The 13,847-nt window shown below is 43.3% G+C and overlaps 1 protein-coding gene across 3 annotated transcripts; it reads right to left on the reverse strand.

Moving 5' to 3' along the window:
* Positions 1 to 21: 21 nt before the first annotated feature.
* Positions 22 to 13,686, reverse strand: LOC106609625 (EF-hand calcium-binding domain-containing protein 4B). Of its 3 annotated transcripts, none has more exons than XR_001329729.2 (18): positions 13,375 to 13,686; positions 11,362 to 11,722; positions 9,979 to 10,090; positions 9,371 to 9,566; positions 8,870 to 9,016; positions 5,714 to 5,804; positions 5,401 to 5,496; positions 4,639 to 4,826; positions 4,390 to 4,461; positions 4,253 to 4,301; positions 4,008 to 4,090; positions 2,959 to 3,601; positions 2,573 to 2,711; positions 2,031 to 2,112; positions 1,700 to 1,814; positions 1,474 to 1,575; positions 778 to 909; positions 22 to 619 (listed from the first exon to the last, which is right to left on the reverse strand). XR_001329729.2 is itself a non-coding variant. In XM_014208580.2 (18 exons), exons 2-18 carry the CDS (start codon positions 11,587 to 11,589, stop codon positions 532 to 534), a joined length of 2,508 nt encoding a protein of 835 aa, XP_014064055.1. In that variant the 5' UTR covers positions 11,590 to 11,722; positions 13,375 to 13,686; the 3' UTR covers positions 22 to 531. The 3 variants fall into 3 exon arrangements, 2 of the variants coding, with proteins under 2 accessions (XP_014064055.1, XP_014064056.1); XM_014208580.2 differs by having other exon boundaries at positions 833 to 909; XM_014208581.2 differs by having other exon boundaries at positions 833 to 909; positions 2,959 to 3,499; positions 13,375 to 13,684.
* Positions 13,687 to 13,847: the final 161 nt, after the last annotated feature.

Here is a 13,847-nt window from a genome sequence, read left to right on the forward strand (position 1 = left end):
TGTTGGGTAAGAATCAAATAATTACATTTCACATCAGTATTTTAATCAATTTATGGCAATCATTATTTTGTTGTGCTTATGTTGTAACAGACTAACAACTTAATCAAGCTCTTATTTACATATCCATTCTGTGTTTTGATTAACAACATAATCACAACCAAAGAAAAACATTCATTCTATACATTGAAATAATATCCACTTTTTAAATTGACAAAATATACCATTAGTTCTACAGTAGAACATGTCTATTGCTCATAACAGTCAGGAGATCCAAATAACACAGACAAAGGGTTGTAATGTAGACTAGAGCTAAATCCACTATGATCCAGCTCAACTGGGCTCTTTGCTTTTAACAAAACAGGTACTGAAAGAATGGCCGTCCTAATTTGAGACATTGATTAACAAATGTACACAAAGTTAAGATTTGGCTCCGAGAGCACAGAGAAAGAGTTAGATTGAAGAGTTCCTTCACTTGTTATCAGGAGTCTCCAGCCATTCCAAATGCTCTCTCTCTGTTCTGTCAGAGTGTCTTTACTTGCAGCAGGCTTTCTTCTTGATGGGCAGGGCCTCCAGTAAGACAAACGTGTCTCTCACCTGATCCTCCTGCTCTTTCAGCACTCTGGACACACAGACAGACGCATTGACATGTCACACACTGTCCCCAAATTGACTCCTAACCTCTGGAGATTTCAGTTAATCTGAAAGGATTAACATCCATACAATATTCCAATTCTAATTGATCAGAGGGGGAGGTGGGAACATTAACATAGCTTATACCTGTCCAATTCATTCAGATCTGGATACCTAGGGGCTGTCCCTCTCCCTCCCTTACCTGGCCAGGTGGATCATGGCCTCTGTCACGTTGTAGCCGGTATAAGCACTGACCTCATAGAATATCACACGGGTGTCCTACAGGGGAGAAGAGACTCAGGTCACTGGTTGTCACTTAGCTACAGTTGTAGGATGTTCATTTGAGCCAGGTTGGAAAATAATCCTGCAGCAACAGGCAATGTTAATTATAATTAATGGACATTTTATTTTTTAGGGGTGCCAGCTACTGGCCCTCCAACACCACCTCCATTAGCATGTGGTCTCCTATACAGAGACTGACCAGGACCGACCCTGCTTAGCTACAGAGGCAAGCTAGCAGTAGGATGCATGATGGTATGCTGCTGGCAAGTCAAAAATGTTTACGTGGAAATTACAAACTTTAGAAGCTTTTTTTAATACCTTGAATATGCTACAAGTTTACATTTCCTGCTGTGCAAGAAAATTCCTGCAACAGGATGGTCAAATTAAGATATGGCATCTGTAGAGGACCTACAGATGGCAATAGTGACAGCTATGCGAGGTCCTGTCCATATTTATAGACAGTGAACAGATTTCCCCCACTCTGTGTTGGTCGTTCAGTTCTTGAGATTGTCCTAGTATGCTATAGGATTATACTTATGAGTCTCTAAACGGAGAACTCACATGGGCCAGAGTCTCTGCATCTTTAAGTGGTACCTCCCTCTCGGACGTCGCGTCCATCTTGTTGCCCAGGAGCAGGATGGGAATGCCCACTCCCGCAGCTTCCTGGGAAAACAGAGGTCAATGAAAGGTCAGGCGTCTGTTCAAAACGTTCAGATAGAAATGAACTGTTTAGAACAGACAATTATTTGTCATGTCCTGTCTGGCCAAAGGCCAAATGTGAGCTGACCTGGACGTTGATGAGCCAGGGTCGCACGGCCTTGAAGCTGTCCAGGAACGTGACGTCGTACATGACCACCACGCCGTCTGCCTTACGGAAGAACTGCTTGGTGATGCTGCGGTACCTGTAGCCAACACAGAGAAAAGTCACAACTGGACAAAATGGAACCCTGTTTATTTTGCCAAAGTACCAAATGCCAACCTGAGAACGTTGCTTTGATGTCATTTAAGTCACATTCTCAGACTAGCATCCAGGCAAAAACAACACATTGTTTTCTTAGCTACTGGTATCTATTGGTGAGGTCTTGGCAATAATATTTTCACTGGTCGTGGCTGCTCACCTCTCCTGCCCGGCCGTGTCCCACAGCTGCATGGCTACCTGGGTGTTGTCCAACATTAGAGTCTTCACACTGTAGTCAATACCTGTCAGGAATAGCCCTCCGACTGGTTATTAGGGTACTAAGAGGAATACACATCAATAATATACTGTAGCATTACATCATTTCATTAATGAACACCAGGGGGGGTAGTTGAGCTATTCATCAAGCATGATGCTTAGGTAAATTGTCTTTCACAGTCAAAGCGGTGAAATCAAACAAGCCATCCTATAAGGGGGAACCGAGGGGATTCAGAGGAGAATTAAATTGATTCGATGTGACATAATCTGCGGTGGTACAAAGCTTACCGGAGGTTCATAGACAGGAAGTCTGACTTTACAAGCCCTTTCATGTGATGGTGCTTTGCCCTTCAATCTTCTGATAGTAACACACACACACACACCACCTTCACACAAGGTGAATGCACAAACGACCACTGCCACTGTATTAACACACAAAAGGTCCGTGACACCCGTGGGACACAGTAATGTGTTGTCGGTTCTCACCCACAGTAGCGGGGCTGGAGGGGTGGAAGCGGCCGTCACAGAAGGTGCGCAGCAGGGAAGTCTTGCCCACGCTGGAGTTTCCCACCAGAACCACCTTAAACAGGCGGTCCGGGGCAGGCACGGCCCTCTCCTTCACCCTCTGGAGGGATAGGCAGAGAAAGAGGACAACAGAATGATATTTTCAATTGATTGCATATTGAAGAGCTTCTTTGGAAATGTTGTTGATCACTCAGATGAAGGGTTTTCGTTCTGATGCTTAACACAAGGACAATAGATTTGATCTTATTAGGTAATGTCCTACTACAGCAGGGTTGGGGTCAACTTCATTCTAACTCAGTCATTCCAAAGTGAATTAAAATACAATACATGAATAGAGATTTGCTCACATTTTGGGTCTCCTTGCCAACGGGCTGTCCTCGAGGTGACGAGGGGATATTTCTGATTCTGCTGAAACTACCTCTGTGTTTGAAGGGGGACACTGTCGTGACCGGGATGGGTAGAGGAACAGGGGCGAAGGGGCTACTACTCTCCAGATCTTCCTTCTCTTGCTCCTCTTCCTCCTCGTCGTCTTTCTCACTGAGCTGGTGCAGCAGGGGCTGGGGCCCTCCATGAAGCAGGTGGGGGAGGTGGTCCTCCTCGATGGAGATAACCCGACGGAGAGGCCACCCATCTGGGGGACCGTCCAGGCCGTCGCCCCCAACCTCCGGCTTACTCTGGCACTCTGTATGCCTGTCCCTTTCGTTCTGGGTGGGGGCGAGGGTCTTCTCTGACTCAAACTTGGAGAGCCTCTCCTTCACCCTCACCCCCTGTGCCTCCACCTCAACCACTTGGGTTGGAGACGAGGTGTTGGAGTCGTGGTAGCCGTTGGCCAGGCCGTAGTTGGTTTTCGGCGAACGTGGTGGACAAGCGGTGTCAACATCGTCCTCGCTAGATGAGGAGGGGGAGGAGACAAAAGAGATTTGAAGGTGTTCTACTGGCAGCGCATCAAGGAACTCATAGGAACCCCCATTGTGGGTGAGGAGTGAGGCTCTTTGGAGACAAGAGGAAGAAACAGAGGATATTGGATCAAAAAAAAATGTTTGAGTGTCCCATTTTCACGTTAGTCTCTCGTTACAGGCCATTATCATTAAATGGTAACTCAAAATGGTTCTGGGTGCTGCCATTACTGTCAAGAGCAGCGCAGAAGTCACTACATTTAAAATATATTGTTAGTATATTATATTGCAAATACACTCCTTATGCTGTAAAGTACCTTACATTAAATCGACTAATTGGGTGCCTTGGCCTCAAAAACACATTTTTTGATTGCACATCCTGTTTCTCCTCTTTAATCCAATGATTTAAATCACGTTACTGACGGACATAAAATCAGTTTCCTTTCACACACGACAAGACTTAATTATGTTCAGGGCACTTCTAAAGGAAATGACCTCACCTTTTAACCGGCTGCTGGCTGGTGTCCGCAAACAGATTGACCAATCCTGCTCTCTGCTTCTGTTTGGGGGAGTTCCTGGGGTTCTGTAGAGCAAAGAGAACAGAATAGAATATAATAGAAGAAAAAAAAATTGTTGTCAATGTCCATATAATGTGGAAATAAAATGTGCCTTTGGCTTGAATATGTCTTATCATTCAATATCACCTCAAAGGTAACAGTCAAAACATCATGATTCGAGAACTCACCACAGCACAGTATATGTCTCGCTCATCTTTTAAATGTTTGTTCATCTCTCTGGATAGATATTGCAAGGAGGACAAAAAACAATAAGTTGTCAAATTAAATGTATAACATGCATACTGTGTGTGTGTGTGTAACTTACCTGAGAAGGTCTAGTTGTTTCATCAGGCTCTGTTTCTCTCTCTGTAGTCCCTCAGTGACTCGGTACATTTCCCTGAGCAGAGAGAGACAGTCACCAAAGCTCACTGAACCACACCTGGACAGTAATCTACTGAATGTTAGCTGTGCTAGGAGTGACATGCCTTAGCCACTGATGGAACGTTTGTGGAAGTGTGATGCCTAGGTGAGTGAGTGTGTTTGGTCATTACATCTAGTGGTAATATTAACCCACATCTCTCTCTCCTGGTGCAGGCGGGAAGCCTGGTCCTGCAGCATGGTCAGTTGTTCCTGGGCCAAGGACAGTTCCTGACAGGTGCTCTCCAGCTCTCTGCTCAGTTCCTCATTGGTCATTTTCAGCTTGACATTCTCCACCCGGCTCTCCTGTTGCTCACTGCTCAGGTCGCGACACTGGAGATCCAACTGGGGGGGTCAAAGGGCAACATTGTTAGGGAGATATGTATTCTATTATAGTCACAGCTTCTTTTTGTCTTTCATTTTGCTTTATCTGCACTGAAAACACAAAGACTGAAATCAAGAAGTAGGTTAAGCCCTGCAGGAGACCAGAGGTGGCCAACCTTCCGCCTGGAGAGTTACAGGAGGCGGGCGGGGGGGGTATAATTTGTGGAACTTTCCAACAGGAATCTGTTCCAAAAACGTCTTAAAGTACAAGGTTGCCAACAAACAACACATACAAAGTAACATGATCGATTCACCTAGCTAACTAGCTGTCGAAAAGACATCAACTCACCATGTAGTTTATTCTTAATGTTTGTCAATAGGCTACGAGAGTGAGGACAGACATTTTCGGAATAAACATGGCGAGTGAAAAACGGAATTAAAATAGTCCACTCCTACCCGGTATCTTATTCTGCTGCTATACAACTTTGTATGTGTTGTTTGTTGGCAACCTTGTTCTTTACAACGTTTTTGGAACAGATTCCTGTTGGAACATTCCACAAATTATACCCACCCAGGAGGCACCTCAGTCACTCACCCGCCTCTGTTTCTGGAAGAGCTGCTCCAGCTCTCTCTCCTTACTGGACAGCTGGTGCTCCAGGTCGTGACTACGAGACTGGAGACGCTCTGAGTCCTGAAGGAGACCAGAGGAGAGACGGGGAGAGCACATTAGGATAGGAGAAATTAAACAACAGAAATACAACACAACCTTGTTGAGTCCATTGATATCCTTGTTCAAGGGTATACAGTAGGTAGGGTTCCAGCAGGTGTCTAGAGTGTGGTGTTAAGAGACAGTCCAGGTCTGGGAGAGGGTCACAAGTCATTTCAACTAACTAATCAACTATATGTACCTGGAGGAGCAGCCGGTCCTTCTCGCTTTTCATTTGTTGCTCCATTTCTTCATACAGACCGCGGATCTCAATGTCGTGTGTGGCTGCTTTCCTGCATGTATGGGGGAGAATGGATTTAATAACAATTAAATAACTACTTAACCAGATGCTGTTTACAAGTGGCAGGTTTAAGATTGATTATAGGTTATTCTGTTTATGTCATAGCCTCACAGGTGTGACTAATTGCCCATGTTAATTCATCAAGCCTTCTCATTGGACAACTGACTAATTAACAGAACAGTTGGCATGTATGTAAACCCTGTTTCTGTTCTAGGTGGTAGCCCACGGGAAGTGATGCAGTCCAGAGGTATGGTGGTTCCTGGGAGTATTGGCGGGAAGAAAAATGGATGTCTGCTTCCTGTGATTTGTGAATGTGTTAGTGGGCTAGAGATGAGCCACGCTGAAAAGGTGAACTTGTGAAACCGTTCCTTAATTTATTAAATGTTTGAACATGTATTTTTTCTACTTCTACTTCACTCTGCCTGCTCAACCCATTGCCAAAGAACTGGTCACATTACATTAGTCTACTGCATTGCTTTTCCATCTGTAGTTACACAGACCGGTACACGCAGGTACCAGCATACTGTCTGTGTCGATACAGATGGAAAAGCACTGCTCTTGGAATTTAACATTCCGCCACCTTATTAATCAACCAATTAGTAAGAGGACTCACGTTGTCTTAAGTGGTACCATGAGAACAATGCATTAGTATTACCAAACACAATGGGGACCATAGCAAGACAAATACCTATCAAAGGTAGTACAGTGTACATTGTTTCAGGGGAGAAAAATACATTCTCATATCTGTCTACATGGCAGCCAATTCCTCAGGCTTGCAATCAATGTTCCCTTTTGAGAATATGATCTGAGCTTAGCGGTCTATTGAAAGGGATAACGGGGGCATTCTATATAGCATTATGGTAAACCCACATAGAGCTCTGTGTCTACAGGCAGAAACATAAACGCACAAAGACTAGCTTTATCAAAAAAAATTGCTTCCTGTAGCACAAACTCACAAGTCCATGGAGAATAAGAGCACCTCCTCCCAGCTGCCCACTGCACTGAGGCTAGGAAACACTGTCACCACTGATAAATCCACGTCAATTGAGAATTTCAATATGCATTTTTCCACAGCTGGCCATGCTTTCCACCTGGCTACCCCTACCCTGGTCAACTGCCCTGTACCCCCCACAGCAACTCACCCAAACCGCCCCCATTTCTCCTTCACCCAAATCCAGATAGCTGATGTTCTGAAAGAGCTGCAAAATCTGGACCCCTACAAATCAGCCGGGCTAGACAATCTGGACCCTCTTTCTAAAATGATCTGCCGAAATTGTTGCAACCCCTATTAATAGCCTGTTCAACCTCTCGTATCGTCTGAGATCCCCAAAGATTGGAAAGCTGCCACGGTCATCCCCCTCTTCAAAGGGGGAGACACTAGACCCAAACTGCTACAGACCTATATCTATCCTACCCTGCCATTCTAAGGTCTTCGAAAGCCAAGTTAAACAGATCACCGACCATTTCGAATCCCACCGTACCTTCTCCGCTATGCAATCGGGCTTCCGAGCTGGTCATGGATGCACCTCAGCCACGCTCAAGGTCCTAAACGATATAACTGCCATCGATAAGAGACAATACTGTGCAGCCGTATTCATCGACCTGGCCAAGGCTTTCAACTCTGTCAATCACCACATTCTTATCGGCAGACTCAACAGCCTTGGTTTCTCAAATGACTGCCTCGCCTGGTTCACCAACTACTTCTCTGATAGAGTTCAGTGTGTCAAATCGGAGGTCCTGTTGTCCGGACCTCTGGCAGTCTCTATGGGGGTGCCACAGGGTTCAATTCTCGGGCCGACTCTCTTCTCTGTATCCATCAATGATGTCGCTCTTGCTGGTGATTCTCTGATCCACCTCTACGCAGACGACACCATTCTGTATACTTCTGGCCCTTCTTTGGACACTGTGCTAACTAACCTCCAGATGAGCTTCAATGCCATACAACTCTCCTTCCGTGGCCTCCAACTGCTCTTAAATGCAAGTAAAACTAAATGCGTGCTCTTCAACTGATGTAGCCCATCTGTAAATAGCCTATTCAACTTCCTCAACCCATACTGTATTGATTTGCTCCTTTGCACCCCAGTATCTCCACTTTACACATTCATCTTCTGCACATCTATCACTCCAGTGTTTAATTGCTATACCGTAATTTCCTCGCCACTATGGCCTATTTATTACCTTACCTCCCTTATCTTACCTCATTTGCACACACTGTATATATACTTTTTTTCCTACTGTATTATTGACTGTATGTTTGTTTATCCCATGTGTAACTCTGTGTTGTATGTGTCGAACTGCTTTGCTTTATCTTGGCCAGGTCGCAGTTGTAATTGAGAACTTGTTTTCAACTAGCCTACCTGGTTTAATAAAGGTGAAATAAATAAAATGCAAATAAAATAAATGTAAAAACATGTCACCGACAGGTTCAACAAGTAACGTAACTTATGTCTGGAGTAGTTGACTTGCTAGAACCTCGCTGCTTTCATTCACTGAAGGTCTGTATCAATCTTTTGAAGCTATTAACTACTCAGTGCTTTCAACTTTCATGTAAAATGACTACTTTCAATGGGATAGAATCCTGAATCAAATGTTATTTGTTCTACAATCTGGTACACAAACAGACCTCTATAGCAAAATAGACCATAGATCTGTCACATGGGTTGGAACTGAACAAGCTATTGTCAGTTCTATGAATCAATGACTGCTGTTTGAACCAAATAATTACACTCTGATGAGCTGCAATCGAGAAACCGAAGAAATATTGGATGTGCATTTACAAAGCTGCAAGCTGTTTGTATTGTGGTTTAAATGGTTGTGGTTGCAGTACACTAAACAGTCACAGTGAAGATATCACACATAATGATCACATAATCATGCCTAAATTCCAAAGGCCAGTTTCTCAGACACAGATCAAGCCTTGTCCTGGACTAAAAAGCACTTTCAAAAGAGATTCTCCCTTGGCAATGCTTTGTAGTCTGGGACTAGGCTTAATCTGTGTCCGGTAAACTGGCCCAGGGAGTAGCAGAGACAACAGAGGAGGTATTTGTGGTCTCTGACCTCTGGAGGGCGCTCTCCATCTCCCTCCTCTCCTCTTTGGCCTCTTTGATCTGGTAGGTGACTCTGGCCAGGAACTCCTCAAAGTTCGACAGGAGGTGAGGCTCGTCCCTCCTCAGCTGGGCCCACAAGCTGCGCACCTCACCTGGACTGGAGGAGGGAGAGACGGAGGGTAAGAGTTCTGATAAAACTACAGGGACCGGTCACATTCAACTTACTGGTTGACCTCCACTATAACAGAAACCATTAAAATCACTGTAAAGACACAGTGTTCCAAAAGCGTAGAGAGGTGGCGCCCAAACAGTTCTGTACACCATGAACCAGCTAAAGCCATGATGGGCAAGTTGCAAGTGCAACCCCATACTTTCCAAGATGAGGTAACAACCCCAAACAAAGATATTTGGGGAATACATACAAGGTGCAATATTGTAATGTTGAATATGTAATTACTATTGTATAGTAATATAGTATGTAATAATGTGAGGTGTGGTTAACTCCACTGACTCCTGGAACACGTTGCTGGCCCCTAGGCTCTCCAGCAGCATACAGAAGTGACTCTCCTCCTCCTCATCCTCCCACCCTCCAGTCAACCTCTCATCCCATTGGCTCTGGTATAGGGCTTCTGAGGGCTTCCTCGAAGTGGGGAGGACGCGTGCTGCGTCCTCGGCTACAGAGATCCTCCGGCCGTGCAGGAACTGACCTGGGGACAGAGCAGGAAGCATAAGCACCACCAGCAAGGTGTCGTAACATCAGTTTGAATTACAAATAGGGGTGTTTCAATTTTGAAAGTGCCCTGCACTCACAATTATCAAGTTTCCGATGGTTGTGAAAAGAGAACTCAAGTTTTTAAGTTTGGAAGTGCATTTTATACAGAGTACAACCTATCCTTACAGAGCATCTACTCCCTGCCAGCTAGGAGATAAATTAATCTATACCTTATCTTTGTCACGTTTGAATGTGGTCCCTCACTACATTGATCTCAAAACACAAGTTATTGAACTAAGAGTAAACCATGAGATATACAGCAGATTCTCCCTTGGGGATTAATAAAGTCATATTTAATTGAATTGAAATTGAATGTAGGGAGATAAAGAGAAAAACAGGGAACTCACTGAATCCTGATGAGAACACTTCGAGGGTGAGATAGCCATTCTGGTCAGTATCCAGGGAGTCAAAGACATTCTCCAGTTCTTCAGCAGTGAGGGGTAGTTCTCTGTGAAGCCTCTGTGGAACACACACACACACACACACACACAGAAATAGATTGTTTCTTCTGCTAAGAGACGTAACACAACACAAGCCCAACATTCCTCTCCTGCTTCACTCCAAAGAGAAAGATATTCAACTCAGTAGCATTGGATGTGCATCTACTACAGCTGTAATATGTCACCCTGACCTTGTCCTGCCTCTCTGAATAGAAATGTGTCAAGGAAAACAAAGAAAGCCATTGACTAGAAAATGGGAGTGATTAACTAAGTTTACAACATTATTGTGGATTTCATATTGTCAGTGCCAGTGGTGTGGTCAATGCTAGACCTGATTGCAAAAAGGGACGGGAGAATATTGGCACAGAAGGTATAGGCCATATGATTGTATTCATTAATAGGCAATTACATGTTACATTATCCTTAAATAATGCACACCATCAACATTACCATTTTCCAGGTGATTCTTCTTCTGTTTATAAACTATATAAATGTACAAAACCCTACTCTTGTTCATTTCAAAACAGTGCTTGAGTGAAATACAAAAACTGTGTGTGTGTATGTGTGTGCATGCACATGTTTCTGATGGAAATCCATCCAGTGTTCCTGGACACAGTGATCAAAGGTGCCGTGCTATTGAGTGGCTTCTTCAGTGAGCAGGTGGATAGGTCTCGATATGAAAACCTCTGAATGGTCAATGAGGTAGAGAGCCATAGCACAAAGCACCTCCTGCATGTCACACTGTTATCTCATGGTTGTGAGAGACAGCATCATCTGTGTGTATGTGTGTATGTGTGTACCTTAACCCATGAAATGAACTTGTTTCAACTCGTTTTAGTTGTATCCGTTCAGAATTAATCAGTGACTTCCAACTGGGCACAGACGTCAGTTCAACGTCTAGTTTTGATTTACATTTGTCAACTAATGTGAATTCAACGTGAATCCAACAACAAATGTCACTATGTCATTGAATTAAGGTTAAAGGTTAGGTGAAAAAAATACAAAATTCCCTTCGTTGATGACTTTTTTCAAATCCAATTATTTCCCCACATTGATTCAACGTCATCACATGTAATTTTTGGGTTGAAATGACGTGGAAACAACGTTGATTCAAAGAGTTTTTGCCCAGTGGGTTTTGACATAATTCCCATAATTGTCCCTCTGTCAAAACGATTATCTAAGCATGGCTGCATCAATGGGATAGACATCTATGTCCATAACATCTAAGTTTCTAACAAGTGTAAAACTGAGGCAAAACAAGCCCCCCCCCCCATCAGCCCCTCCTCTAACCCTCATATCGGTGCGTGTGATGAAGCCTTTGCCCTCCACATCGCAGGTCTGGAAGAATTCCTTGGTCTTATCCAGCATGGTGATGCTTCCCCAATCAGAACCCCTCCTGTCTGAACACTTCCTCATGGGGACAGTTCCTCCTCTGCCCTTGGCCTCAGACTCCTCCATGTCACTAGATATACTTCTGCAGAGTATTCTGGTGGCTCTGAACAAGGTAGAATCAGACATGGCTGTCTCACTCCTCGGCCTGGCCGGTTGGGGTCATGGTGAGCGATGAGACTAGGCACCACAAGTCAGTAGTGATGAGGCCACAGAGACTGTCTAAGAGTTTTCATATCTCAGTAAATGGTCTGTCTTGTTCCTGGGAAGAATAAAAAGGAAAGACATTAGAATATAACCTTAAATCTGTTTGAAAAGTGGGTACATGAAGACCATGATTACAGAGAGCATCACGATGTAATGTCTTCTTTTTAGATTTATACGCTCTCATAAGTCATTGTTTGGCTGCATTTAGACAGGCAGCCCAATTCTGATCTTTTTTCCAAGAATTATTTTTTCGACCAATCACAGCAGATCTTTCCACATCAGCTCTTTTTCAGAGCTGATCTGAATGGTCAAATTGGTGAAAAAATATCAGAATCGGTCTGCCTGTCTAAAAGCAGCTTTTGAGCTGTGTGTCATGTTGGTAGTGTGTTGTAGGCTAGTAATGCATGAAAGCAGAACTCTTTCTGTGATGTAAGTCTCTTATCTATGTGAAAAATAACAGGAAAGGGGTTAGTGTTATTATTGAGTAACAACTATGGTGAGAAAAGTTTGGTCTTGAACCATGTGTCAGCAGCCGGATAGTCCTTGGGGTATAAATTCCCTTTTTCATAAGCTTAGACTTTCAACCTAGCTAACATGCTGGGAAGTACAAACATAACGGCTTATCTTAATACCGAAGCATACAATCCTCACGACTATGTTAATTCCTGCATACCATAGACTACAGTCTAGACATTGTGAAAAAAAAACACTCAATGAAATTCTCTTCAGGTTTGGGAACACTGTTTATTAGCAGTCGGTAGACTTACTGTATCTTCTAAACACAAAAGTATTACAGCCTATGCTCTAGAGAGTAACATCCTTGTGCTGCTATCAGTCTATTGCTAATCTGCACCCTGAGCTGCTATGTTTTTCACTACATTGTAAAGCAGGGCTACAGTTAACCACAACAAATTGAGGGGGAGGAAGTGGTTATTGCGGGATAGGGCTTCTGTGGAAATAGCTAACGTTAGGTGTGGGTGACAGCATCATGGGCTTCAAATCAAGGCCTATCAGCCTTGAACTCATGAGTAGGTCTGTACAGTAGCAGTTTTAGTTAAGGTAGAAAAAGAATATGACATGCTCTGTAGATGTTGACTAATGTGGGTAACACTATTCACAAATGAATACATACCATACGAAACGTAACGTAACATATCATACGAAATGGAGTGTCTCTGATTTACATACAGAATAATACGAAATGCTCTGAGACCGGGTTGGTAGCCTATAGCCTATCATATTACAAAACACTCTGTATTCCACTTTGGGACCAGGATATCATCTGCCTTTTACTCACCTAGCCAGACCAAAGGATGTAGCATCCCATTTAGAAGGAAATGTCAGTTTGGTTTGTTGTCATTAGAAGGAGCATTAAGCAACATAAATGGCAACAGTAGCATTTTTATTTTATTTAACCTTTATTTAATTAGGAATTAATTATGTATAAAATCTTCATAATCTAAAAAATAAAGCAATAATATAATTTGTGCAATATGTTTGTTGCCCTTTGTGACAAAATCGAAACTAGAATGTGTGCTTGTCATCATGTATACAATTTAAAACCGATGGGTGTGAAAATATGTATAATTTCTTACGTCTATATGATCCATAAAAATGTTCATAGGCAAGTTCATGCATTCTGTATTGAGTAAAATAAGCAATCAAATTAATTATCGGATAAGCAAAAGAAAAACACTAATAACTTACCTTTTATCTCCAAAAGATTAAGATATTAGCCCTGAAACTATCAACACGGACCAAAATACAGAGAGCGATGACCAGACTTCCTATTTAGGAAGTTCTTGCCTCTCAAACGACGCTTTGAAAAGTAATTCGCATACCATGTGATGTCATGGGGCAGCCGCCTGAGGGGATTTAGTGTTCCGAGTTCTCACTAATAATCATCACTTAGGGTAGACAGAACTCCCGTTAAATATCAACATGCAACAGGTAATTAGTACTATTAGAATGACAGCGACAGTGAAAGGGCATCATGGACATCAAAAGACTTGCGCGCTACACATGATCTGTAACTATGACAACGCCTGGGCAAGGAAGTACACCGTGCCGTCCAAAGAGATGTCATTTTATGGGAGTGTCCAGGACATGGTCTCTATTTTGTCCCGCTACAAATAAAACACTACATTTGCCACTCTGAATTCTGCAGTCTTCTTGGATCA

This window comes from Salmo salar, chromosome ssa07, assembly GCF_905237065.1.
Source record: "Salmo salar chromosome ssa07, Ssal_v3.1, whole genome shotgun sequence".
NCBI lineage: Eukaryota > Metazoa > Chordata > Actinopteri > Salmoniformes > Salmonidae > Salmo > Salmo salar.